Source organism: Tetrao urogallus (genome assembly GCF_951394365.1).
Source record: "Tetrao urogallus genome assembly, chromosome: 2".
In the NCBI taxonomy this organism is placed as follows: Eukaryota; Metazoa; Chordata; class Aves; order Galliformes; family Phasianidae; genus Tetrao; species Tetrao urogallus.
Genome location: NC_136814.1, coordinates 56595176 through 56622294, shown reverse-complemented (window position 1 = coordinate 56622294; position 27119 = coordinate 56595176). Strand labels below are relative to the sequence as shown.

The window sequence follows — 27119 nt, the reverse complement described above, 5'->3', positions numbered from 1 at the left end:
AAGAGGCTTTGCCAGGGACTGACATACTAAGCCAAAGCACAAAGATTTTTTCCTAATTCTAAACCAGCCTATCACAGACTGTAGGTCTGGATTCATTACACCCAACTCGTGCCTTTTAACTGATATGCTCAGCAGGATGCCTTCCTAGTTGTTCTGGCCATCTGTGCCATCTGTGGAGAAAGAAGAGTGTCTCTAGAACAGCTCTTAGGCATGCACCAGAAATGCCTCTGGACTAAGAGTGATGATCTCTACGTCACAAGGGGCTGCACTATGTGCTGGCAACAAGAAGCTCATTTTTTTTTTAAATTGGACTTTGTGCTCAGTAAACATGCATGAAAGATACTGCCTCTATTCCACAGACATCCTAACCTTACAAAAAGTCTACAGATAATAAGGGAAAAAAGATACAATGACACTCACAAAGCCTGCACAGTGGTGACAAATACATAGGGTGTTTGTGTAATACTTGGAGCCTGGGAAGGTAAAGAAGTCAGGGCTGAAGGAGAAGTTTGTGGCTGAAGAGAGGGACAGACAGATGAGCAAGAAGGGAGAAGAGAGAAAGAAACACAATAGATAGGCAGCTGAGAATCAAGATTTTTCAGTTTAGTCAGTAAATACATATTTCCCCCACCCACATTTGGAATAATATGCATTTTGGATTCAGAACTGCATTCTTTACTTGCCTAAGACTCCCAGTAAAGTGTCTTTTGCTCAAGGAATGCAGGATCTAGTGTCTCGGCTGCGTGACTTCCGCATGGCTTTTGGCAATATTCACTGCATTTAAAATCAAACTTTTAAAACTGTGGGCAGTGTCTTCTTTTTTCAGATTAAATTTTCTGTCCACACACTTTTCCTAAGTTTCTATTTCAGTCAGAAAATAAGAGCAACTCCAGAGACTTCAGACCAAACTTAACTTGACCTCTGGAGTTAAAAAGTCCACTAGGTTTATTAAAGGCTCTAAAAGAGAAATGTGTTTTTATTTCAATGTACACTGTGTGGAAGTTTCCTATCAAACTGAATGTTGTCTTCACTTTGCAGACTGTCATTAGTGGTCTCCATTGCACAAAACCTTTTGCATAAATCTGAATGGTACATGTGAAGAATAAGAGAAACAAGATCGTAGCTATCAAAATCATTTATTTTATGTTTTATAGTTACATCTGTGGGTGCATATTTAATGATAGTAAAATATAAATCAGTAGACGCATTCCATAACATTGTTGGTATTATGGTTACCTTGCATTTTTGAAACTAAACTTCTATATATTTAATTGTGTGACAGAATTTGTACTTCTGAAACAGGTAAAGAAAAGAACAGCTTCTTCCAACCTGACGCTGGAGCAACGCAGGGAAAACTGGTTTTGTCAGCAATAGCATGACAGTTCTGCTGCAGAATGAGAGTTTATTCAGATGACTTCTTGTGGATTTTATTTTGTGCTGAGGAGTGAAAGAAGAATTAGACTAGGAAAGCATGTACCCTCTGCTTCAAGTATTTAAGAGGAAACATTAAAACTAGCCAGTGAGATACAATGAGCAGGGCAAATGGATAAACAACTGACTTCTTTTTTTTTTTTTCCAGGGAACAATATACAAAAATACAACTGTATTTTTTTTCAGGGAACAAGAGCTGTAGAAAAAACAAGGATAACTAGAATTGCTTAGCAACTGGTAGCCTTTTAACAGGGGCTATTAGTCTTCTCTGCATCCCCACCCAATTCCCCATCCATGAAGGAATGCAATTTACAAGCAAACTGAAAATGATGTAATAGAATCCTGAAAGAGATCTGTAAGATATCTATGTGCTTGTGAGGTTAATTATGTCCTAAGCCAGTCTCTCTGCACTACAACTAATGGGAAATGGTTTTAAGTTGAGGGAGGGAACATTTAGGTTGGATGTCGGGGGAAGTTCTTTACAGAGAGAGTGGTGAGGTGCTGGAGTGTGGTGAGGCTGCCCAGTGAGGTTGTGGATGCCCCATCCCTGGAGGTGTTCAAGGCCAGATTGGATGGGGCCCTGGGCAGCCTGGTCTAGTATTAAATGGGGAGGTTGGTGGCCCTGCTTGTAGCAGGGGGGTTGGAGATTCATGATCCTTGAGGTCCCTTCCAACCCTGGCCGTTCTGAGATTCTGTGGTTCTGTGATTCTGTAATCCAGCAATTAAGTCTTAGTTCTCTCAGAGGTGTGTATCTTCTTCCACTTGCATTAAGGGGTATATGTCTTCCTGCAAATAACCCTGTCATTTCAGTCTGATCCAGCAAAGCAAAATTAAACGAATATTTTAGTCAGCTCCTAAATAGACATATCTAATACAAATTTATTTTTGCTACTTGGAGATGTTCTTCCTGCTGCTTTTGTTATTGCACAGCCCTAAAGGCCTCAGAAGGATTTCCTCTCTTTTGGCTGTTTGGAGCTGTGCTGAAAGAAGGCTGGGAAGATGTGTAGGCAAGTACAACACTGTAATCTTTATACAGAAAAAGGGTCTGATTTAAGTTGTAAAGAAATTTTGTGTAAGACTAAATCCATAAAGCATAGCTACTTTCAGAAATATGCTACAGCAAGGCAATCTGGTTGAAGGAGCTCAGGCTAGAGTTTACACCCTAATAATAATGTTCAGTGCAGAGCTCATCCAAGCATGTAAAAAATGTCAGAGACCTAAACTAATGCAGAAATGCATCCAGATGCTTTTGCCAGAAACATCTGACCTAGATGCAAGATCTTACATTTGTCCTTGTTTAACTTCAAGAAGCACCTGTTGTCCCACTTCTCCAGCCAGCTGAGGTCCTCCCAAATGTGTGCCAGACCTCCAGCTGGTCTCTCCCAGCTCTGAGTGCTAGAGCTTCACACAAGCTGCTTTCTCAGGCAGAGAGGGACAGCCTTTGCCAGCACACCATCCTGCATGTGCCATCCCACCATCTCTCACCACTCTCTGCCAGTACATCTGGGAAAATTCTCTCCCAGTTTATGTCTCTATCTTTCAGTAACCCAGTCTAAAGCCCTCCTTAGGAGGCCAGTAAACCTGCTGGCAAAGGCATTCATGTCCCACTTTGATTGGTGAATCCTCTGTCTGCTCACAGTGATGCTCAGTGTCTTGCCATCACAAAAGCCTAGAGGTACCTGAAAGTGCTCAGAACAATACATCAATATTAATAGCATTTCAGTGTGTAGATTGACCTTTACCAGGTGATTCTCTTAACAGGTCACCACCTAGATGGTAGCAAGTAAGGAACTGCAGATCTGGATAATCAGCTGATTTTTCATCTGATTCCTCTGTTCTGTTCCCTTCTCTTATAATGTACACAAACTACCATGTCAACAGATCATGCAAATATCCATATATGTAACTTTGATATCAATATTCATGTTAGATATAAAACATAGTTTCTATTCATTAAGTGCATAAATACACAAAATCACTGTGGTTTTCTTCCTTTTATTCAGTTACTGACGCAATCCCAGCATTTTGCTTTTTGATCTTTGCATTAAGTTACTTTAATCCAGGCACTTTTGTCTATCTCTCATTTTCCAGTATCTGTAGTTCTGCAACTTGTGCTTTTCTTTGTTCCTATAGAAAGTCTCTTATTACTATGAGATCACAGTCTGTTCTTCACTTGTGAGAAAACAAGTTGCTCTATCAGCAGCGGCTGTAACAAAGCCTTGTTTCATATCAGCTACGTCCTCCCATCTTATCACAACAGCCAAAGCTTCCCCTATAGTCTTGATGCACTGCCATGACAATATTCTCAACTCCCTCCCACATCCTATACAATATCTCAATATCCTCTTTCAATATTTAGGCCTCCCTGAACCGTATTTTGTTCCTACCCCTTTATTTCCTATCCTCCACAAGTGAATCACGTCCTGAATTCTCATGGCTCCCACATCTCTCTTGTTTGACTAAGATAAGAGATTATATGTGCAGATAAAATGTGCTGTGACCTATCGTCTAATGCACGACCAAAACTCATGGCCAGCTGTCACTGTTTCAGGGAAAAACATATGCAGAGCACTATCTCTTCATTTGGGATCTAAATGAATCTCTTTTTTCCCAAAACACTCATTTTCAGGAAAGGTGTGGGAATATCACGCCTCTGAATTTTCTTACTCTCTACTAAATTTGATTTAAATTAAATGATGGATTAAGAGACAGACAGGTGAGAGACTGATAGGTACAGGCAGCGTGGCTGTATACACAAATCCATTTGTAGAGCTGCTTGTGCTTCGTCTTTCCACTAACATCACTCAGCTGTCATATGAGTTCTGATTTTCTCTCCTCAAAGGGACAACTGTGCCACTGTGAGGTTAATCAGAAACTCTCCTTAATAAAGACAAGGCCACAGAAAACTGATAAAACTTTGGCATCAGCCCAAACCTAAGCATTTGCAACAGCGTACGCATTGGCTTGCGTCAGATAGGCACCAGGTCAGTGACAACTATGTAACTTTTATGGTATTTAGGCAGGCAGAAAAATCAGCTTTCTAGTCCTCTCTTGAACATCTTCCTTCAAAACACTTGTAGGGGATGATTTATGATATCAGCTAATCTCACAACCCCTAACAAATGCATTTTTTTCACTTCCCTGCAACCTGCACACTCAGGCACACCATGAACCTGAAGAATACATCTCCATATCTCCAGGCTGGTGGCTATTGAACAGAAATAATTTTTTAAGTATTTCACTCATCAATGCTAAACAGGCCAGAAAGAGGTGACCATGTATGTATTGAGACTTCTTATGACAGCTGATATTCAGATGAAACACACAGCAAAAAACACTGCCTGCAGCCTTATGCTCAGACTTCCCCCAGATTCTTCAGGACTTGGATTTCTGTGTCACATGAAATGGCCACAAGTTTTGCCAGAGGAGGTTTAGGTTAGACATGAGGAAAAACTATTTGTCTCAGAGTGGCCAGGCACTGGAATGGCCTGCCCAGGGAGGTGGTGGAGTCACTGTCCCTGGCATGTTCAAGATGAGGAACTACAAGATATGGTTTAGTGCTTGTGGTAGCAATGGTAGTGGGAGGATGGCTGGACTAGATGATCTTGCAGGTCCTTTCCAACCTTGTGATTCTATGATTCTATGACATCTAGTCTGTAGTTTCCATAAGACTATGCAGACCCAATGAAAATACTGTGTGAAAGGCATTAAGGGCAAACACAGAGTGAAATGGGTCAAAATAGTTGTGAAGCATTTTTAAGCAGATTTTATCTGCCACGAAGAAAAGGTACAGACAGGTCAAGTACAGAAATCCACACAACTTTCACTAGTCTCTCAGCTTCCAATCTCCTACCCACATCTTTCTGTGCTACTTCTTGCTATGGCCATCTTTGTTTTCCCTCTCCTCCACTCACACTCCCTCCAAAAGTGAAAGTAAGAACCTGTATTTACATATACACAGTCAGCCCCTCCAGATCCTGTCCTTACGCACAGACGTATCTGCAAAAACATAAAGCAGGATTTGGTTTGGCATCATCCACAAAATACAGCGCCAGAGTTTTGTTTCAAAGGGGCGCAAAGTCTTTATTCAAGCAGGAAAACAGAGCATTTCACTCCTCGCCTCCTAGGAGCAGCCTCCCACCCGATGTCCCAGAGGCAGATTCCCAACGGGAGGCAGTGCCGCCGCAGCTGGGGCGTTATTGCCCCCAGTAAGAGTGCTCTGCTGCCTCATAAAAAACGAACAGCTGCTTACAGCAACACTACAGCTAAAAGACAGAAAATTATCGCTCCGCACTATGCAGGCCCACCACACGGACGATGGTTCGGAGCACCACCAGCGCCGCCCACCTCCCGCCATGCCCTGGGACGGCCGCGCGGTGCGCCTTGGGAGCTGTAGTCCCGCGCCTGCGGCCCCGTGCCCCCTCTCTCGTCGGGCCGAACGACGCGGCGCCTGCGTCCAGGCCGCGGTGTCCCGGCGGGCATCCTCGCTCGTCCCACTCGGAGATGCAGCGTGCGCTGCGCAGGCTGCTCCCCTCGCTCTGCTCGGCGTGGCCTGCGGCTCTCCTCGTCCCGTGCCCCCTTCTCTCCCCGCGCCTCTTCCTCGCCCCGCGCGTGGGTCCCATGGCGCTGCGGCCGGCGGCAGCAGCAGAAGCGGGGACCGGCGAAGAGCCCGCCATCGCAGCCGGCTCGACCCCAAAGCACGGTGAGGGGACCGGGGCCTGGGGGGGCCGGGCTGCGGGCGGGGCCGAGCAAGCGCGCCGCGGGGGCGGGAGGGCGCGCGGCAGCTGCGGTCACGGGGCGCTGATGAGCGGTTCCGTGAGCGCTCCGCGTCAGCATAATCGGGCTTGCGCTGTGTGGCTGTGCGGAGTGTTACACCGATCCCTTTCTGGCTTATTATTTAAAGGAGATTTCTTTAGCTGGGTCAGTTCGGGGCTGACCCTGTTTAATAATATATTTATTGACGATCTGAACGAGGGAATTGAATGCACCCTCAGTAAGTTTGCAGGTGTCACCAAGTTGGAAGGAAGTGTCAACCTATCTGGGGGTAGGAAGGCCATACAGAGGGGTGTGGACAGGCTGGATCACTGGGCTGGGGCCACTGGGATGAAGTTCAGGAAGACCAAGTGCTGTTTCCCACACTTCGGGTGGAGCAACCCCGTGCAACACTATAGTCTTGGGGCAGAGAAAGACTCTGTGGAAGAAATGGGTGTTGGTCGATGCTGAATATGAGCCAGCAGTGTGCCCAGGTGGCCAAGAAGGCCTATGGCATCCTGGCTTGTACCAGAAATAGCGCAGCCAGCAGGAACAGGGAGGTGATCATCTCCTGTACTCAGCGCTGGTGAGGCTGCACCTTGAGTGGTGTTCAGTTTTGGGCCCCTCACTATAAAAAAGTTATCAAGGTCCTGGGAGCATGTCCAGAGAGGGTCAAGATGAGGGGTCTGGAACACAAGAGTTATGGGGAGTGGCTGAGAGAACTAGAATTGATTAGTCTGGTGAAAAGGAGGCTCAGGGAAGACCTTAGAATCATATAATGGCTTGGATTGGAAGGGACCTCAAGCATCAAGTTCCAACCCTTCTGTTATATGCAGAATTGCCAACCTCTAGATGAAGTACTAGATCAAGTTGCCAAAGGCCCTATCCAGCCTGGTCTTAAACACCTCCAGGGATGAGGCATCCAGAACCTCTCTAGGCAGTGCGTTCCAGCGCCTCACCACTCTCTCTATGAGAAACTTCCCCCAAAGTCTAGTCTAAATCTCTCCTCCTTTGGCTTAAGACCATTCCCCATTGTCCTATCTATCTATCTATCTATCTATCTATCTATCTATCTATCCTATCCCTATCTACTCTTTTAAAAAGTTTATTTCCCTCATGTTTATAAACTCCCTTTAAATACTGGAAGGCCATGATCAGGTTTCCCGCGCAGCCTTCTCTTTTCCAGGCTGAACAAGCTCAGTTCCTTCAGATTATCTTCATTGAATAGGTGCTCCAGCCCTTGGATCATCCTGTATAGACCTTGTTGCTCTCTACAACTATTTGAAGGAAGGTTGTAGTGAGGTGAGGGTTGGCCTCTTCTCCTGTGAAACTAGAAATTGAACTAGAGAGAATGGCCTCAAGTTGCAGCATGGGAGGTTCAGGCTGAAGATTAGGAAATATTTCTTAAGAGTGGTCAGGTGCTGAAACAGGCTGCCTAGCGAGGTGGTGCAGTTACTGTTCCTGGTGGTGTTCAAGAAATGTATAAATACAGTACTTTCAGACTTGGTTAGTGGGCATGGTGGTTATGGGTTAGACTAGATGATCTTAGTGGTCATTTCCAACCTTTCTGATTCTACAATTCTCTGGGCCTGTGAAGCTTGTGCCAGTAGTACGAGCTCAGAAAGCCTAGAGAGCCATTTCCACAGCAGCAATAGATTCAGCCCAGGTTGGATGGGGTTTTAAAGCTTATCCAGTTCCAACCCCAATCATTATTTGTTACTATTCATGGGAACAGCAGCCACAGTCCTAGTCTTTGGTGTTTTTTGATGTGCAGGTGTAAAATAATCAAAAACTGTTTCTCTTGCAACTAAGTGTGAAGAGAGGAGGCCTGAGAAAGCAGTACAATGAAAGTGTTTTTCCTTATTTTTGTGTTCTCTATGACACGTAGCTTGTTTTGTTTTGTTTTCTTCTTTTTTCTGCTGGAACAGGTGGCTCATCTTCATGAACAGCAGTGACTGCTTAATGACGGGTAGCTCAGTAACCGCTGAAAGACAAATACAGGAATAGCATAGATCCCTTTTCATATATGAAATTAATGCAGTTAAGAATAAAGTTTATCCTTCAGTAGTCTAGTGGCCAAGGAGTTGCTGTGGAAACTCTTCCAGTTACACAGGTCTCAGATTATCAACATTTTGCCAAGAACTTGGAAAGTCCTGTTTTCATGTTGCTTTAGTGTCTAGGATACAAATCTTGGATTTTGTTGGTGATTTCCTTAATGTTTAATTCAGGAAAAGGTGGGATAGAGTTTTTGATCGGAATCTCGATATGTAGAGTTGAGAAGCAGTGCCTGTGTTGTTTGGGAAGGGATGTCACTAACGGGCTGTGCCCCTGCCCACCTGCCGCTATTCAGCACATGCTGTGCTTTGTGTCTGCAGGGCAGAAGGAAGGCATAATCTGCAATACACACACCTCAGATTTAGGTGAATCCTTGTTCCACAGCTGATGCTACCGTACCAAATTTTGCTCTTAATAGTTTTGCATTTCTGAATCTTGTTGACAGCTTTCCTACCCCAGCTGTCCTTGTTTGTCAGTTTCATGGGTTTTCGTTTCTTCCTTTTGTGACCTTTCTAAAAGATGAAAATATTATGTTCTGTATGCTGGTGGATCACTAGCACGTAAGCTTAACTCTAAATGTTAGGTAATAAATGTATTGTTGCTTTAACATTTCTTTGTCATACCCAGTTCTTTATTGACTATGGAGGCCACTCCAAACAGTTTGCTTCTTTTTATTAGTCTCTGGCATAAACGTAGGTGTCAGACCACAACCACATAGTGATTTACACCTCCCTACCTTAGGCTAGAGTTAGCATGTAGGCAGATTCTTCTTTTGCTTATCATCCCAATGGCCCAGACTGGCTCTATACTGTTGATTTTACACATGTAGCATAGCTTTGCATGCCACAGTAGCATGATATGCACTTTTGCTGCCAGTTTTTCCCCTTGGGCCAAATTTGGACTATCTGCATGGTCACAAGAGAAGCTTTCAAAGTGTGTTGTCTGTCATAATGAGCTGTCCTGGGATAAACTGCAATTCTAACAGAAGGCTTCTTCCACTACAGTAATCCCATTGTGGAGCTGTCCCAGGAGAATATTACTGGATGTCTAGTTGTGTCTACATTCTCTGTTGCTAGAGGAGATACTGATTTTTCATTTCTTAAGGTGTAGTTTAATACACATATTACACTGTGTGGGAGATACAGGACTAGAATAATCATCTCGCTCCTGCATGATGTAGTAAGTGAGATCTCTTTGTTTTATGTGAATTTGTAGGATTCCCTTTCTGCTCCTTCATGCCACATTTTCAGCGTGTTTGTTTACACTGCAAATAATTTTCTAGTGTTTGTCTGCACTGAATTTCACATGCTGTTATTGTTCTCCAGAGTGAGCTATACATGATATATGAAGACTTGTATTGTTTTATACTTGCTCATAACTCTCCTTTTTGCTTCTAATGCATTTACTTAGAACGGATCAAAACCATAAGTTATTAAATGTAGAAGGCTGGACTCTCTTTTTTATGCTATTTCACATAAAGCATTGAAGTACTTTTACTGATCTGTTGTCAAGGAAGAAGAGTAGCATTCTTAAAAAAGATTTATATCATTATTTATTTGTTGAGAAGTAGATAAATTTATGCTTTGTATATTGCTTATCTATAATGTCATGTAGGTATTTATACTGAAAACTCATCCCCAGTGTGTTATTTAAATATATTACAGATGGGCTGGATAATATGCAACAAAAGAAGAAAATTGTTAAAGGAAATAAAAAAAGGACACAAGAGGGAAAAAAGCCATGTCCTCCTGCTGATTCAGTAGATTCTTTGATGGCAGAAATGCCATTTGCCAACACAGATATTGAAGATGAACTTGCTAGTAAGTGTATTTAAATGGAAATAGTGTAAAAGGATAGACATATTCTGCATACAGTTCCTGATCCTGTCTGTTGGAATGCACAGGTAGGCTGGGCACGTGGAGTACAGTCTCCCTGCAAATGGAACCAAGTCCAGAGGTTTATTAGTCCTCAGTCCTGCAGATATTTGAGCATGTTAAAAATTTGTTTTGTGATTCATTGAAGCAATGAGCCACAGCATAATGATGTCTCATGTATGTTTATTCACATTACTATATATGAGCTGCTGAAGTGATGGCTGTTATGAGCTGTTTCCCAGATGTGTATTCCCAGCATGCGGCTAGAAGTGCAATTGTTATTGAACAGTGGAGAGGGGCTGCAAACAAAATAAGCTGGGAGAAGAGTAATTTGTGGTACACACAAGAACTGAGGATATGCGCTTTTTTTTTTTTCTTAAATGTCGGAAGGGGGCTTTGAGAAGGGAAAAGATGATAGACTAGACTTAAATTTTCTTCTCTCTGGGTTTGGTCCATGAACTGTGGATTGGCCACTCCTAGTCTACCACAACCTTCTCCTTTAATAATCCTGCGTATCTTGTTTTATATTGTAAAATGCAGTATGTGGGGAATTGCTCTGAACTCACGTCCATGCTCAAGTTACTGGCCTAGTGCACTGCAGCAACTTGGCTAAATGAAACACAGCTGTAGTTTGGAAGCCATGTATGTATGTTAACAGCTTATAAACCTTGCCTGGATGTACTGTTAGTTCAAGCATGGTACTCCACTTGCATGGCTGTGTTCATGGAGGCTAGAGTAGGATCCCAGTCAGACAGTTCAGTGCATGGGCAGATCAGATGCCTGGGAAGATGTGGTCTTATCAGCTGACTGAAGTGATATTAAGGATTACTGGGTATGATATTAACTGTATCTTTGTTCTGATTCGTCTATATGCTGAAAGTATTTTCTTTTTTTTTTTTCTTTTTTTCTTTTTTTTTTTTTCTTTGCAGTGCATACAACCTCTGAAATAAACATGGAAAAGAAAAGAAAGAGGACTACTGGGAAGGAAGTTCCAGAAGGCAGTGAGAGAAAGAAGAAAAAGAAAAAACAGTACCAGCCAAATTATTTCATTTCTCTTCCAATTACTAATCCAGAGGTGATATTCTTTATTACAGTAATTTGGTATAATTAGAATTATTTCAGCAGCTGCATGTGTTTGTAAGAAGAGCAGTGTTTGAGCTTGAGCAAGCTCATTTTTTTCAGGTATTTTTAGAAGAACATTAGCAGCCTATTCTATCAGTTAATGTTTTTAACTAACATCTTTGTGAATAAAATTACTCATCTGGGAAAGACCAGAGAAAGGTTATCTTTTTATGCTCTCTTACAAAATTCATATTATTTTGATTGAAATTGCCTTAATTTCTCCCTCTGCACTGTTTCAGTGTTGTTTATTTTGTCATTTACATGGAATAAGGAAGAAAGACATTCCGTTTAATAGGAAAATCACTGCAGTATTTCTAGCTCTCCATATACACAGGATTTTAAATTTGGATCTGTTGCTGTTTTAATCTTGCGTTTTGAAGTTTTTAAAGTTTCCCATAAAGCTGATCACCTTGTTTAAAATTCAAACAAGCTACTGCTTTAGTGAGATGCTGTTGAAATGGGTTCAAGAAGTGCAGCAAAGTTTTCAAAACTTATTCTCCTGCAATTAGCACATGTTTAACTTAACAGTAACAGAGCTCTCAGGTGAATTTTAACTCATTCTGCATCTGTACTGTCTGTTTTCAGTGAAAGTCAAAAATGGAGAGAATCTGCAATGAAAACAATATAAGCTAGTTTTGGAAAGTGCAGTCTTTGATTCCTCAGAATATGTTATGTGAAGAAGAGATGGCAGAAGCCCTCCCTTTTCAGGATAGTTTTAGGATAGCCTGACACAAGCGTTGCTGATCTTTTATGCCATCCTGCTCCGAAATATCTTTTCTTCCTGTCTCTTCCATAATTTAACAACAACAATTAATGTAGGAGTTACATAATCTGATAATTGAGAATTACTGCTCACAGTTGTTACATTGAATTGCTGATGGAGCAGAAAAATCTTAACTAAATATGCTTCTTTCTTAATATGCTGTGTATTTGATCTTCTTTCATTTACGGAGGTAATGGGACAAATGTATTAAATCTCAGAGCATTTAGGAATTCCAAGACTCTACTAGAAAGTTTTGTTAACACTTGCCTCAGATATAGAGTTGTTATCAAAGTAGAAAATACATGTTGGAATTTGTTTAGGCAACAGTAGCCAAAATTCAGACTTCAGACATCTGGTTTCTTGATAGCCGGCAGGGATCTGGTAATTACTAGTAGTATTTCAGTTAGCAATTAGAGGTCTTCCTTTTGTGAGAATTTAATTTTATTCCAGTGTTTTAGGCATAATTGCTCTTTCTTCATATTTTATATAGTATTTTGAGCTTTACACAAAGAACCGTTTTGTAGCAAGGGATGTTTCTGAAACACTCAATGAACTGTTCCTCTCAGTTGCTTTCATTTTAATGAAGTAAAATGCGGTGTTCCACTCATTTTGGCTTTAGATTCAATTCGTATTTTTAACTGTGCAAAAAATGGTTAAATAGATGATTATTGTACCTGATAAAAGTTATCTTTCACCTGATGTGTTAGCACTGGCTAGATTAATCCCCAAGGGTCTTTCGGTCTTGATTGTAATTGCAAAAAGCTGTTAAATTTTTAAAGCTACTTCCCAGTGGTGTTCAGTAAACAAAACTGTTACATTATTGCTCTTTAGAGTAATGTATTCTAAGTAATGGGAGAGGTTACACTGAAATCAATATTTGACTTCTTAGTCAGAAGGAATTTTAAAAAATAATTCGAGAGGGGAACAGTTGGGACAGACATCTCTTTAAGTTGGGAAATCTCAAGCTATGTGAAATTGTCAATGTGATATGATAGCTAAAGGGGGAACAGGTGGTAGTGCAGGGAGAATTCAGGACATAAGCAGGAAAGGACTGGGATGCACTACTCAGAAAACAGTATGGGTGAGGCAGAGTGAGGTGTTGCCTTCTGATATGAATGCTGAATAATGCTGATCTTCTTCAGCACTAGGGTATGGCTTAAATTTCTCCTGCATCTGAAACTACAATAAATGTGTCATATAGCCAGGATAAGTTCTGACACATGAAGGAAATGGTTTTATTTCAACATGATATATAACGAGAGTGTTGGCGTGATTTTATTCAAGTGTGCTACACTACTGAAAACACTTCTGGATTTTTGTTGATTCAGTATCAACAAATGGTTGATACTGGCAAATGGTTTTTACTTTCCTTTGTCCTTACCATTTTCCCTAGAGTTGATACCATTCAGTTACAATTTTTTTTTTTTTTTAATGTATATGGTGTCTTATGTTCTAAATACATAAATAAAAAAAGGAGCTACTAAATGTATGAGGTTAAACTACTGCATGGCAAAACCTATCTTAACAATGTGGGTCACAAAAGTACTGCTTGCCCCCATTACATTTTGCTTTTTCAGGAAACATGTATGCTCATTATAACTACATACAGCTATTTTAAGCCTCTTAGCTACTTCTGCTCATTATAAAAGTCAATATATACAGTATATTTGTTAAGCATTCACCAGGGAGTTTCAAATAAAAAACAGATTGACAGTTTCTACATGCTTCTTTTACACTATGTACACCAAAGCTGATTTGTCTTTGCTTACTGTGGTTTAAAGAAGTAGCTCATTTTGCCAGTCAGTCAAGGTTATTGGATTTGATTTACTCATAGACTCAAGCCTTCCCGCATGTTTTTTTTAAATTACTGCAATACAACAGCTATCTTAATTGCAAGCACAGTAAACAGTTTGGATACAATTTATAAAGCATATATTTTTCACTGGAGAAAAATGCAAATCAGATACTTTTAAAGAAGACTGATGGTGTTAGATCTGTCAAAATGTTACAGAAATTCATTGAAATGTTTGAAGAAAATATGTACATTGTACTTTCTTTTGGACATGAAGATTAGAATTGTAAGTCTGGTATCTCCACACACACAGATATACATATCAGAATATTCTCTGTTTAAAATAGGCCTGACCTCTTCCACTTTTCAGATGCTTGTCTGTACATAGCACATACACACTCAACACACGGTAGAGAAATTCACTAAAGAAGTCTCTGATCTGTGCCCCTGTCAGTGTACAACAATCTGCATGATCTCAAGCTGTTCTAGGAATCTTAGGGAAATCAGGTTCTGTTCTGATGTGATGAGGAGTGTCTACTTCTTTGTTATCACTGCATTTGTATTCGCTTTGAGTTTACTCAGATCAGCTAGCACAGCTTTGTTGCAGGATAAAAGTTCCTTCTGCAAGAATGATTTCTACATAAACATTTGACTTGAGTTTGTGTGCTTTCTTGTTCAGCTGCATTATTGGATGCAGTAAGCGTAATGGCTAACTGTTGTTTCTATGTCTCTGTCTTCCCAGATTGCTGACAACATTCGGGCTCTCCAAGATGCAATAATACAGAAGGATGATAGGCTTTCCAAAGCAATGGTTCACTGTGGTTCATTGCACGTCACAATGTTAGTGATGCATTTATCCAGCAAAGAAGAAATTAGCATGTAGGTATTTGGAAAAGAAGTTCTATTGGTGAAGTTTGCAAAAAGATAGAAAGAATAACTGATGCTTTTTGTAAGCCCTAAATTACTGGAGTTACTGAATATTTAATTCATGTTGCTTTTAAATTGCTAATCTTAATATTAGCTGTTTGCATACCATGGTATGTCATGAGCTTTGCCCAAAGTGCACGTTTTCTTTGCATTTTTCACAGCATATGCTGAACTTATATGCAAAAATCTCATGTTTTTTAAAGGAGTTATTTGAAAACTGTGTTTTGGTTGTAGGGGATATTGAACAGATTAACAGAGGAGCTTTCAGATTTTCATAGCTCAGGAAATGTTACAGGCCAAGTTAGTAATAGTCAATGAAAAACTACAATGAAATAAGCCTTAGCTGCAAGGTACTGTCTCATGCAATTAGTTTTTTATGCCTTTAAATGCCTCCAGAATATACTTACACTGAAAGAGAGGTGTTTATATTGCCTTATATTGCTTCAGGGAAGTAGCTGAATGTTTGATCATATAGAAGGCATAAAAGTTGTAGAAAAGCGTGTGCATAATACAGAGACGTATGCATGTAAGTGTTACATGTGACTTTGCTGTATAAAAGTGGAATTGTTTGGTTTGGTGGCATTTGCTCTTTATCACATGTCGTATAGCGCTCAGGCAAGCCTACTTCAAGGTACAAGTTCAGTGGTTAGTGTGAAGTTCTTAATATAAAACTCAAGTCAGTACAGCTGTAATTTACAAATGTTTAGAATAGTAATTTGCATGTCTAGCTGCAATTGTGACTTGAAATGAGTTTCACAGTCCTGCTTTGCATGGACTTTCTTGGCAGTTTCTACATAGATGTGGTGTCTAGTAGCTTATATATATATGCTGTCTCTATATATGCACACCATAATTGCAAAAATGAAATGGCTGATAACTAATATTAATTAAAATGCTGATAAATAGCCTGGTGGTATTATGCAAACATCTGGGAATCCTTCAGTGTTTACATATCAATGTTGTGAATTGCTCATGAATCAAAATTCATTATATTCTTGTAATTCTGTTTAAAAAAAAAAAAAAGCCCCAGTTGTTCTATCTCCCCAATAGGAGGTCTTCCAGGAGACTTCCATCATTTGTATATCTTAATGGTCTTAAAAGCCATGCAGTCCATACACTGAATTATCTAAATCAGTAACTAACAAGTGCAGTGAGATATTGCTTGAGGTATGGTAATACAATTACTAAACAATGTGTCTATTAATTGTGTGTGGTAAATCACTTTTATCCTCAAAAGGTTTTGCTTTTAAAGTACAGATGGCTCATAAGAAAGAATTCAAGGTAGAAAGTAACATCAAGTAGCAGAAGGTATTTTGGCTGAAAACACATAATGCTTACAAATAATGAGATACCAGTGTGTCTAAATCAGTTGCCCTGCTTGTTTTTCACCCTTGTTTTCTTGAGTGCTGTAATACTAAATCCTTAGGCCTCTATGTTCTTACCTCTCCTTTTGAAGTTATGAGTTTCTAGCCTTCCTCCTTCAACACTCTGAAAAGAGAGAGGTAGCTAACCAGGAGCAGAAAGGAAAGCAAGGTATCCCAGATCTGCTGCACTCTCCGCCATGTTCCTTTTGTCTCCTGGAGGAGACACACCTGCTCTGGTTGATGAGGAAACTGTGGTGGCACCTGAGAATTGGTGAAAACAGTGAGAACAAGGTTATTATTGAAGGCATTTAAGTGTGAACTTTTTAAAAAAGAATTGTGAGGGGTTATCTCAAAGGCAAATATACCTTGCCATTAATAATTTTTTACAGTTCTAAACTGCATGTCAGAACAAATATTGCCAAATTCAGTATCCTTAGCCACACCTTGAGCTCTTCTCAGCTCTTGCTGGGCAGCTGGCACTTGCTTATGGAGTTCTTTTCTGCCTCTCCCAGCAGAACTCCACAGTCCAGGAACACAGGATCTGTCCTCTAGTCAGCAGCTTCCCCAGTGATTCTCCCCTTTCCTGTCCAGGTGCTTCCTGCAGCTATCTAGCTCAGCTGTCCTCAAGGTATTCTAGGTTGCATTTTCTATTGTGTGGTATTCTTATTTTTTCTTGTAACTGATGTTTTCTTTTTAACAATCTGTGAGGACTTGAAGACAGAAAAGTTGCATTTTCCTTTCATCACCAATTTTTGATACCACGTTAATGGAAAGAAATCCAGATCTAGACTGGCAAAAGAACCTGTGTGTAATGTTGAGTGACAGTAACAACTCAAACTGCAACTAGTGATTTGGGCAGCTGAGAGTTCACAGATTCATAAGTTTGGATCCATTAAGTTATTCAGATATCTACACTATCATGTATTGCCTCTGTCTATATATATATTTCTGTATCTAGAAATGAAATGCATTGAATGCTATTTGAAGTCCAAACGTGATAAGACTGTTCTAAACATAATATTCAATTGAGCATGACATGGAAATGGGAGATCTGTATTTTAAGCTTCTCTTTGTACGGGAATCCAGACCTGCAATTTGCATAGGAGCTTTCTAGCAGATAGGCTGCAATCTGGCCTCCATAAGTACACTTCACATTTAAGACTGTATAAAACCAAGAACGTGAGATTTAAAATAACATTAAGAAAGCAAGCACTCCCTATAACATGACAAAAAAATCCTTGATTGAAATCAAGTAACTTACTTAACCTGGCCTTGGTTTCAATTAACTGCATGGTTCTCAATACTCCATCTTATTAAGCACACTGGAAAAGTGTGTAGAGATGCTTGTATATGTATGTACAGGCATAAGAAATACAGACATGTTGGAAATCATGCTGATGCCTTTCATGCAGCTGCTGTAAAAAGAGTGAAATAAAGTCATGAGAGTTTTTATCCTGTTACTGCCATCTAGCGTTTATAAAGCCAACACTGGTTTCGTGAAAACTTCCAATTCTAGAACTAAAAAGCACATGAGAGATCTTTGGAAGGCATTAAGAATATAGGGTTCTTCTTGATTGTGAATCATTTCAAAACAAAAGCGATTCAAAACAAATATTTCATGTTCTCATACAAGTACCTAATAGGGCTAATTAAAATGATTAGGTTATGAGTGTTGCTGCTGTTAAATTACATGTGGATTATTTGTGCATGCTACTTCTGTCTTTTAAAGTAAGCATTGGTTTTGGTGATACTTATTTTCCTGTCAGCTTTAATGAGCTTAATAGTAATTTCCATATAATTTTATCATTATATTACATATTAAATGTCACTAACATCTGTTTATACTTTTAAGTAACATTCTATGGCAAGTTTGAAGGAATCAGAATCTTAGAGCATCCCACTCAGATAGCAGGGCATGAACAAAAGTAAATTACTTTAAGAATAGAAAACAAAAACCTTCTCAATAAGCATCTTAAATGTGATGCACAGAGTAATAGAGACACTGTCATCTTAATATCTGGTCATTCAGATGAACTCTGTTCAGGAATTACACCTGTGGCTGTCTGCCTTACTGTTTCTAGTTTTACAGCAGGATGTGTGAACCAGTTTGCCATTACAAAATAGTGAGAATACTGACTGCACTGATAGTAAGTAGTGCAGAAATACTTGAGTAAATAGTAAATTAATACTAAAAATTTTGAGATTTTTGTATAGAGAGATTAATAATATATAAACAATATTAAAATATGTGACTGTGACATACATATTATCTTTCCCTTGACAGAGCAGTTGGTGCTCTTTCTGACAGCAAGGATTTTGTAGAAGATCTCCTAAAAGGAAAAACCGTGGATTTGTCTTTTCAAGGAATTGATCATTTCAAAAATGAAGTTGGGTTTGTGCAGCTGGCAGAAAATGATCATACAGCTGTACTTTCGGAAATAGCAGGTACAACTTCAGAATATAATGTTAAGTGCTTTAAAGACTTTCTAGCAACCTTATGAAGTAAGCCTTACCTAGATCATAGCGGAGCACAAATATGAGTAAGCTGGTACTAATTTAGTCAACATTGATTTACCTTTTACAGCTGCTATTGTTACACAATTGATTTCTCAGCATACCTGAAAGGGACTTTAATTACAGTGCCATTCTATGAGATCTTTTTACTTAGCATATATAAAAAGCACAGCACAAGTTTATAGATGGATAAAAAGACTTTACCTTGTTTTGGTTCAAACACTGTGTGTTGTTTCTCAGCTGATATGCACTTTATCTGACTTGTAAAGTTGCACAGTTCTCTTTAGTGTTCATGCTGAACAGAGTACTGAGAGTTGGTGGTATTTGTTCCTCTTCTATGGTCTGGGAGTCTTTAAGTTTTGTGTTTCTTCTGTGCAGTATGTATAACTCTTAAACCTCATCACGTGCTTGTGTATAACTGCAAATACACACACAGAACTGTATACATATTTACACATATTTATATAGAAGTATATACATAAAATCAATTTGAGACTTTCTCTCCACCTCTAGAGGATAAAGGGAAATCAGAACATGGTTGATGTACCAAAGGAATCAAATCCATGTCCACACAGCTTTAGCCTGAGTTTTTGGTTTTTTTTTTTTTTTTTTTTTTGAGTGCTTGTGGAACCAGTCTGTGGCTTGTTCAGTGTTTATTGCCTTCATTTAACAATTATGAAATTACTGAAAAATGTTGCAGGTGCACACTATTACACATGTGTACCTACATGTACCTGTGAAACTAAGGCCACTGTCCTTGTCAGACACACAAAACGTATCTAAAAATAGAGTTTTCAAGTCAGCAGGAATATACAAATTAAAAGTCATATAACTGTCAGCTAAGAAACAGCAAACAAAATAAGGTAGAGTGGAGATTTTTTTCTGTCTACAAGGCTACACTCAAACTATTACTATACTGTTTACAGACAGTAATTAAAAATTCTCAGCAAACATTACTAATCATCAGTGTCCTTTAAAGCACTTTAAAACAATGCCAGCAATTCTAGCTATTCCCTGAAAAGAATATTTTAAAAAGAGTTCTGCAGCATTAAGGAATTATCTTTTGTGCTTTGAGGAATGTGAGGTCACTCTACTTTCCTAATGATGCAACAACCCATATGGGACATTTTTGCAGAACAGCAAAGACTGCTGCTATCACAAAATCTCTTGTGCAGTCCAGAATGGATAAAAAAAATAGTGAAAGTCTTTATTAATACAGCACTTTCTCTGGCAACTCATTAATTAATTTCTGATACGCCTTAAAATGTTTAGTATTTTTTACGTTTTTTTATCACATCCACAAATAAGAAAGTTGAAATGCCAGTCATCAGAAACGTGCTCTTCTTGTGTTCAGTGGCTCACTGACATTCTTTTATTTGCAAATGATAAAATAGTTCCCTTATCATCATAGAACTGTGTTCTGGTGCATCCTGGAACATTTTGAGTTTGGAATATTTAGAATGTAATCTCTTGAATTAAATTTGAGTGTTTTTCACATATTTTCCAAATTTCCAATTTAATGTTTTCCTACATTTTCTTGATTGTGATTTTTTTATTTGAGATTCCCTATTTTTGGAATATGTTCTTTCCCTCTCTAGTATGGTCACTGTATTCCAGTCATAATTATTGACCTTCAGCTGGTATTGCATCCATTGAAAAGAACAGATGAATATTTTGCTTACATTAACTTCTGGAACCAATTATAGTACCCCTCATGACTTTGGTTGTGTTGGATGCTTCATCTATCAAGTTGCATGGTGAAGCTTTCAAAGTGCCTTTTGATGCTCAGGTTGTCAACAAAATTAAAGTTGAAAAAAAAAGTTGAATTAAAATGATCACATTTTATCTACCATTATCTACTTCTATCATATATCTACATCTGTATGGTGTAGATTTTGGTGCACTTCTCCACTCAGATACCATGTAATAGTTTCTGGACTGTACTTGAAACAATAAACATACCTTCTAATACAAAGAAGCACATTAGCAGAAATACACTGTTGAGTTTTTCCGTAACAAGTTTCTCATATACATTCAAAAATAAGCTGTATGTCAAAAATATACCTTGTATGCCTGCTCTGTGGATAGTATCCTGAGTATACAATTTAGGAAGACAGCTACAAGAGAAGATACTGGGAACTCTTTCCTGGACTTCTGTGAATCAGGATCTGTACACATATATTCTTCTGCAGCTACATGTTTGACATAAGACAACTGTTGAAAATGTATTTTTCCATTTGTGAAAGCTGTATTCTCTCCAAACATAGCTTGTCTGTAATATAACTTGGGTCCTTGCTTTTCCCTTACTTGAAAAAGAGAAGGCACTGGAGAGACCTCATTGCAGCTTTCCAGTAGTTGAAGGGAACATATAAACAGAGGGAGAACGGCTGTTTATGAGGGTGGATAGTGATAAGACAAGGGGGAATGGTTTTAAACAGGGACAGGAGAGGTTTAGGTTAGATATAAGGAGGAAGTTTTCACACAGAGGCTGGTGACAGACTGGAACGGGTTGCCCAAGGAGATTGTGGCTGCCCAATCCCTGGAGGCATTGAAGGCAAGGCTGGATGCAGCTCTGGGCAGCCTGGTCTGGTGGTTGCCAACCGTGCACATAGCAGGGAGCTTGAAACTCAGTAATTATTGTGGTCCTTTTCAACCCAGGCCATTCTGTGATTCCCTAGAACTGGTTTTAAAACTGAAGCTTGCAGAAAGAAAAAACTTCCATTGTTGTTTGAAGGATGTTAATGATTCTGTTGTCTGTGGAAGAGCAAACTCCTGTAGCTGGTTTGGTTTCTGGCAAGATCTAAGCTTAGTTTCTTACAGAGTTACTATTGTGTTCCTTCCAAGTTGCATGTGGTTTCTGCCGCACTCTTAAGGTGAACTGTGTTTTCACCTGTTATTTTGCATTCTTGAAGATGTTGAAAGAGGATTATCAGTAACACAATAGAAAATGCATTAAGTTCACATTAGCTTCCTGTAAGATACTGTTCCATAAATAACATGGAAGTTTGATACGGATAACATCTGTATATACTGAAGAACCGTCATGGCAAGTTCCATGTCTAGTAACACTAATGTAAACAGAAGTTTGGTAGAGAAAAAAGTTCAGGAAAAGCAGAGGTCATATCTTCTGTCTGTTGTGATTTCCTATTTATTCCCTAGCAATCCATTAACAGAGATTAGGATATATTATCTACTAGAAATAACACTATTTTTAAGTATTAACTAAGGAGCATGAGAAGTACTGAAATCCATTTTTGTCTAAGCCTTAGAAGACTGTGGCTGAAAAACTAAGTAAGTACAGTGATTTTAAAGAAGTTGTCATTTTTTGTACTTCATTATGCCATGGAATATTTGAAGTAGTAAGTGAATTTGAAAAATAAGAGATTTCATTTTTACAATTATATTAAAAATGCTGTTTGAAACGGATACAATGAGTGAATCCTGTTTGTTGTTGATTTGTTTTTTTTTTGTTTGTTTGTTTTTTGTTTTGTTTTTTTTGTTTTGTTTTGTTTTTTAATACCATAGGGTTCGTAGTTTCAAGTTCAGGGATGAATGGTGCCAGTTGCATTCTGGTCACCAGAGGGAGCCTGAATTCCATCAACAAGAGTTACTGATGTTTTGGCAGTTGACTGTTTCTATTGCTTTCGATCCTTTGTTTTTCAAAGAAATGTTGAATTATTCTAATTACGTTAAAATGTTTAATCAAATGTTTTAAAACTCTTTAATTAATTAGATGAGGAAAACAAGTAGTATGCCTAACTTCTCTGACTTTAGTTTCCTAAAAATGACATTTAGTCTAATTTCTCTATGCTAGTTTTCATAACAGTCACCACTAGAGAGAGAAATGGAGAGGCAGTCACAGCCTGTTTCTCTAAGTGCATTGCAGCTTTACTCAAGCATAACACAGCATTACAACTGTGCCAAAGCAGTATGGCTCCCTGCTGTGCTGTGGGATTCTGCAGTCACAGAGTGAATTCGGCTGTGATTAAACTAACCTTTTTTTCCTTTGCCAGGTAATTTTAACCTTTACAATTTGTCAGTGTAGTTTGCTGAAATGCTACATGACTGTCAGCACAAATGACAGGAGTGGTGGCTGACCTGGGGCTAGAGAGCAGGAGCCTCTTTAAAAGATTATGTAACCACATATTTGTCATCTGTCTTAGGGCGATTTATGTTGCCCTGACTTCAGAGAGCCTAAAGAAATACTTTAATTCAGTTAATTTAGTTCACTTAGCTTCCAGATGGCTGATGCTAAGATAAATACATTTTGTCTCTTGTCAGTTATTTTTAAACCACATTGTATGATGTAAAAATCATGAACTCAAAACTGTTGTAGTTTTTCATTAAAATAACTGATTTGTAAAAAGTGAACAAAAAGCTGCTAGTCCAAATCCCTAAGAACCCTATTCAAGATACACTGCTGGGGTAGGTTAGGCTTTTCTTCCAGTCCATGTACCTGTATTAGTTACTGTTCCTACGACTGCGTGTACTTTCGATCATAGTTTTTCCACAAACTCATAAGAGGTAAACAACAAGAAAAACAAACAAAAAGGAATAGATCTCGAATGTTGTTGGCCTGTGTAGAAACTTGGCTCATGCACGGCACAAAGAAAAGCATGCTCTAAAGTTTAAAGTAACTGGCAGTTGGATTTTTCTTTTTTTCTTAAAAAATATAAAGTATGTATGTATTGGCTGATACAGACTATCACGTGATTAATACACTCATCAGGAAAAAAAAATGGTTTTGCTGATCGCATTGCAAGAGCCAAGACACCTACCTGGTAGTAGACTTGTGCATTGTTCGTGCCTTTTGATATGATGTAGTTTTCTGCATGCAGCCTTTCCTAATTAAGCCTTTTGCTACATGTCAGTTTTCATTTTAGGCCCTTTGAGTAGACAAATGCTGACAAAAGAGGCATACATTTTAATGAAAATAAACAATAACCATTAAAGATTAGCACCAGTTAATTTTATGAGTTGGTACTCCTGTAGGTAATAGTTATTAAACACTACCAAAGTATCATGCTCAAGATCTTATTATTCAGTAGTGAATGTTTAATGCTGTGACCAGCAAAAGAGGCTGAAGGGGATATGAGAAGCACTGGACTGGGATGGGGGCCTGGCTTTGTACTGCAGTGCCTCTCACCTTTCAGTTCCCTGCACTTACACTCAGATGGGGTCTTAAAATTCAGGACCAGCTGCATGGCAGGAGGCAGAATAGAAAAAAATGTCTGGTCTGCTGAGAGAAATGCAAAAATATGATTTGACTCTATAATGAGGGCATTTTCAGGGGAGTACAGAGAGGGCAGATGTAAGGGGGATTCTTTTGTCATGGTGACAAACATTTAGGAAGAACTGGGATGAATTAAAAGCACTATAGGAACTAAGTTCCATTAAGAATTCATGTTGAGCCTTCACATTATTGTTGTCTTGTCAGGCTTATCTTACATATTAGCATCTGTGTACAAAGTGTGGATTGCTTGATCCAGGTGCTCTCTTGATCTTAACCAGTGAACACATTTGTTCTTTTATATACCTGTGTAATGATGGAGACAAAAAGAACAACCCATGATTATTTCAGACATGCATCAGTAATAACTATATAGCTCACTGATACATGATAGTGGTGTGGTGGCAACTCACTGTGGAAAAGCCTAAGTAACTATAAAAGAATTATTGGGAAATAGCCTAGACTATGTCTTGCCTGCTGGTCCAGTGCAAAGCTGCCTGCCTATCTGTAGAGAAATGCTGAGCATGTTACACTCAGTACTACTGTGAAAGTAAGGATGACATGAAGACCTGATTTGTAATACCCAAAACTTTGCTAAGTGGTAGCCAACAAAATATTCTCCTAAAAATACAACTACAATTCTCCTAAAATAACAACTAGGAACTTAAGAAAAATGTACATTACTTAGTGTGTTAAATTTATAATTGTAAGTGTAATTTAACAATTCTTAGCTTCCCTGTGTCTTCAGTTTTAAGAGAATAGTCAGGAACACTTCTACTAAGTCTTCTAATGTAGGGACCATGGTTTAAAAACGAGCAGAAATTAATAAACTGGAAGAAAATCTGCAAACATAATAGCTTCATGCATTCAATGAAATATTGGAAAAGAAGAAGGCTATTATGGATTATTATTCAATATACAATTGTAGCAGTTAGGCAGATCAAACCAATGGGAAAAGTATTACATCAAAAGCATGATGGTAAAAGAACCAGAGCATTAGAAAGGTACAATAAGGAAAAAGAATAAGATTGCATACCCATATCACAAGATTCCAGGATCACAAGAGAAAGCCTCATTAAAGAAGGATCTCCAAGAAGAAATCTTTCCCCAGAGGCAGTCAGCCCCTAAATCAGGGCTAAGAGAGGTGCAGCCAGGCGCCACCCCTTCCAGTCACGCAGGTGGATTACCTTCACCTGTGCTCCTAGGGCTGACCAGGTCCTTTCCCCAGGTAATCAATCAGTGGTTCAGGCTGTGACCCAACAGTTCACATACAACAATTTTTCTGTGAATCATTCTGTATTGATCTAGCTGTGGAATTTCTGAGCCTTTCAAGTTTATAGCTGTTCTGGACAAGTTTCATGTATTGTATTTCAGGTCTAATTATGGGAAAACAGTTGTCTAATGAATTTAGCTACATCCAATATAAAAGGCACAGATGAAATTCAGTAATTTTGACATTGTAAAAATAATGTGCAAAGTGATATTGCAGAGTACAGCGAACTGCACGAAAGATGGTCTGAAAGCTGTCCAAAAGTTTGTTATAGGAAGTCACTGAGCTTGCAAATATAGCCTTAACTTTTTGAGGGTATTCTTTGAAGCTGCAAAAACTGGTCACCCTGAAATTAATAAGGGAAAATACAGATCCTCTTAGTTTTTCAGTCCAGCTAGTAATGTCATGTATGAGGGAAAGATGGTAGATGCTTAGACCCGTGTGCACTGTCTGTCTATCATTCTTGTCACTGGCCTCTGCTTGCTTTCAGATCAGGCAATCCTCATCATGAAGTTTAACCTTCACATATTTGTTCATTCTTCAAATCCCCTTTCATAAAATCCCTTAAGCCTGGAACTTTTTTTCTGCCCACAAAATCCATGCTTTCTATCCCCATTCTTTTAAAACCCTCCTTGTGATCTCTTCTTCAGAGGGCTGCATAGATATTAATAGCATTACATTATCTTCTACTCTTCCTGTGCTCTCAGAATAACATTTTGCTTTGTTTCTTTCTTTCCCCTCCATCTCCTCAGATTTCTTTCTATTTTCATTATCTCTGAGGAAAGAAACATTGTGGTAATGACATTTGTAAGTCACCTTAACCTGTAAAATGTCAAAGTGTACTACAAAGCCATACAACTGAAGTTATCTGTAGTGCCAGTAAGTGTGGCCAATCTTTTGAGCCTGTGATATTTATATAATGATCTATCCCACAGCAAAGCTGTGTGAGGAGGTTATGTCCGATCACCATGGGAACACACATGGGCACACACATACACATGTAAATAGATCAAATTTAAAACTGCTGATGATGCACTGATGATGCTGTTCAGAGGACCAAATAAAGGAAGCAGAAAATGGGTTTGTTACCAACCATTTCAGTTTTAAATTCATCTAACGCTTTATTCAGCATTTACTCAGCTTACCAACATCAGAAAATAAGCTGGCCATTGGAAGCACAGAAATACATGCCCAGCATTATTAAATGAGTTAATTTGAACCTCTGCATCTCAATTTGAATAAGCAGCAAACATTTATTTAGGCATCTGTTTTGATATGTTAATCTGTTGTTCATGAATTCTTGTGTGCACAGCTGCATAATAGCTTAGCAGGGATTCAGGGCAAACGTAGAACTGTTTCCCACAGACACAAAATAATACAGGTAGGTATTATAAGCTGATCTTGTGTATAGCCTCATATCCAAAACTATTCACAGATTGTAGATTAAGATACGTAGATGCATAGATCTATAGTTTACTTGTAGATCTGTATGGAAGTTATGCCTGTGCACATATTTGGATGGAGAGGGAGGGAAGAATGAAGGAAGGGGATGGAAGGAAATAGGAACAAACTGAAACATGGGAGATTTGGTCCAAATGTGGGAAAACACTTCTCTACTGAGCACTGGCACAGGATGTCCAGAGAGGCTGTGGAGCCTCCTCCTTGGCAGTATTCAGAAGCTGCTTGGACATGGACCTGGGCAGCCTGCTCTGGGTGGCCTTGCTTTAGGGGTCAGATCAGTTGGGCCAGAGGTCCCTGCCAACCTCAGCCATTCTATGATTCTGTAACATTTACTTATATACATAAATATACACATACATGCACTTTTATATAATCTTCTCATGTAACGAGAGGAATTAAATGAGAAAAGAATAGTGATTGTCCAACATAACACAATGAGTTTGTTTCACTTGTGGGAAGGAAGTCCAGATCACTTTTGTACCTCATCTCTTGGGCTGCATCATACCTCCACCTCCTTCTCTATTTACGTGCAGAATATGAATACATCCTCCAGAAAGAGAATTC

The 27119-nt window shown here is 39.0% G+C and overlaps 1 protein-coding gene across 1 annotated transcript in view; it reads left to right on the top strand.

Moving 5' to 3' along the window:
• Nucleotides 1-5805: 5805 nt before the first annotated feature.
• Nucleotides 5806-27119, top strand: part of AKAP7 (A-kinase anchoring protein 7) — a gene marked incomplete at its 3' end in the record, with an annotated part of 72834 nt that continues 51520 nt past the window's right edge. The window contains exons 1-5 of the mRNA XM_079550291.1: nucleotides 5806-6133; nucleotides 9903-10058; nucleotides 11042-11187; nucleotides 14532-14668; nucleotides 18365-18525. Of these exons, the coding sequence (XP_079406417.1) occupies nucleotides 5935-6133; nucleotides 9903-10058; nucleotides 11042-11187; nucleotides 14532-14668; nucleotides 18365-18525 (799 nt within the window). The 5' untranslated portion in view covers nucleotides 5806-5934. The remainder of the gene's footprint in view (nucleotides 6134-9902; nucleotides 10059-11041; nucleotides 11188-14531; nucleotides 14669-18364; nucleotides 18526-27119) is intronic.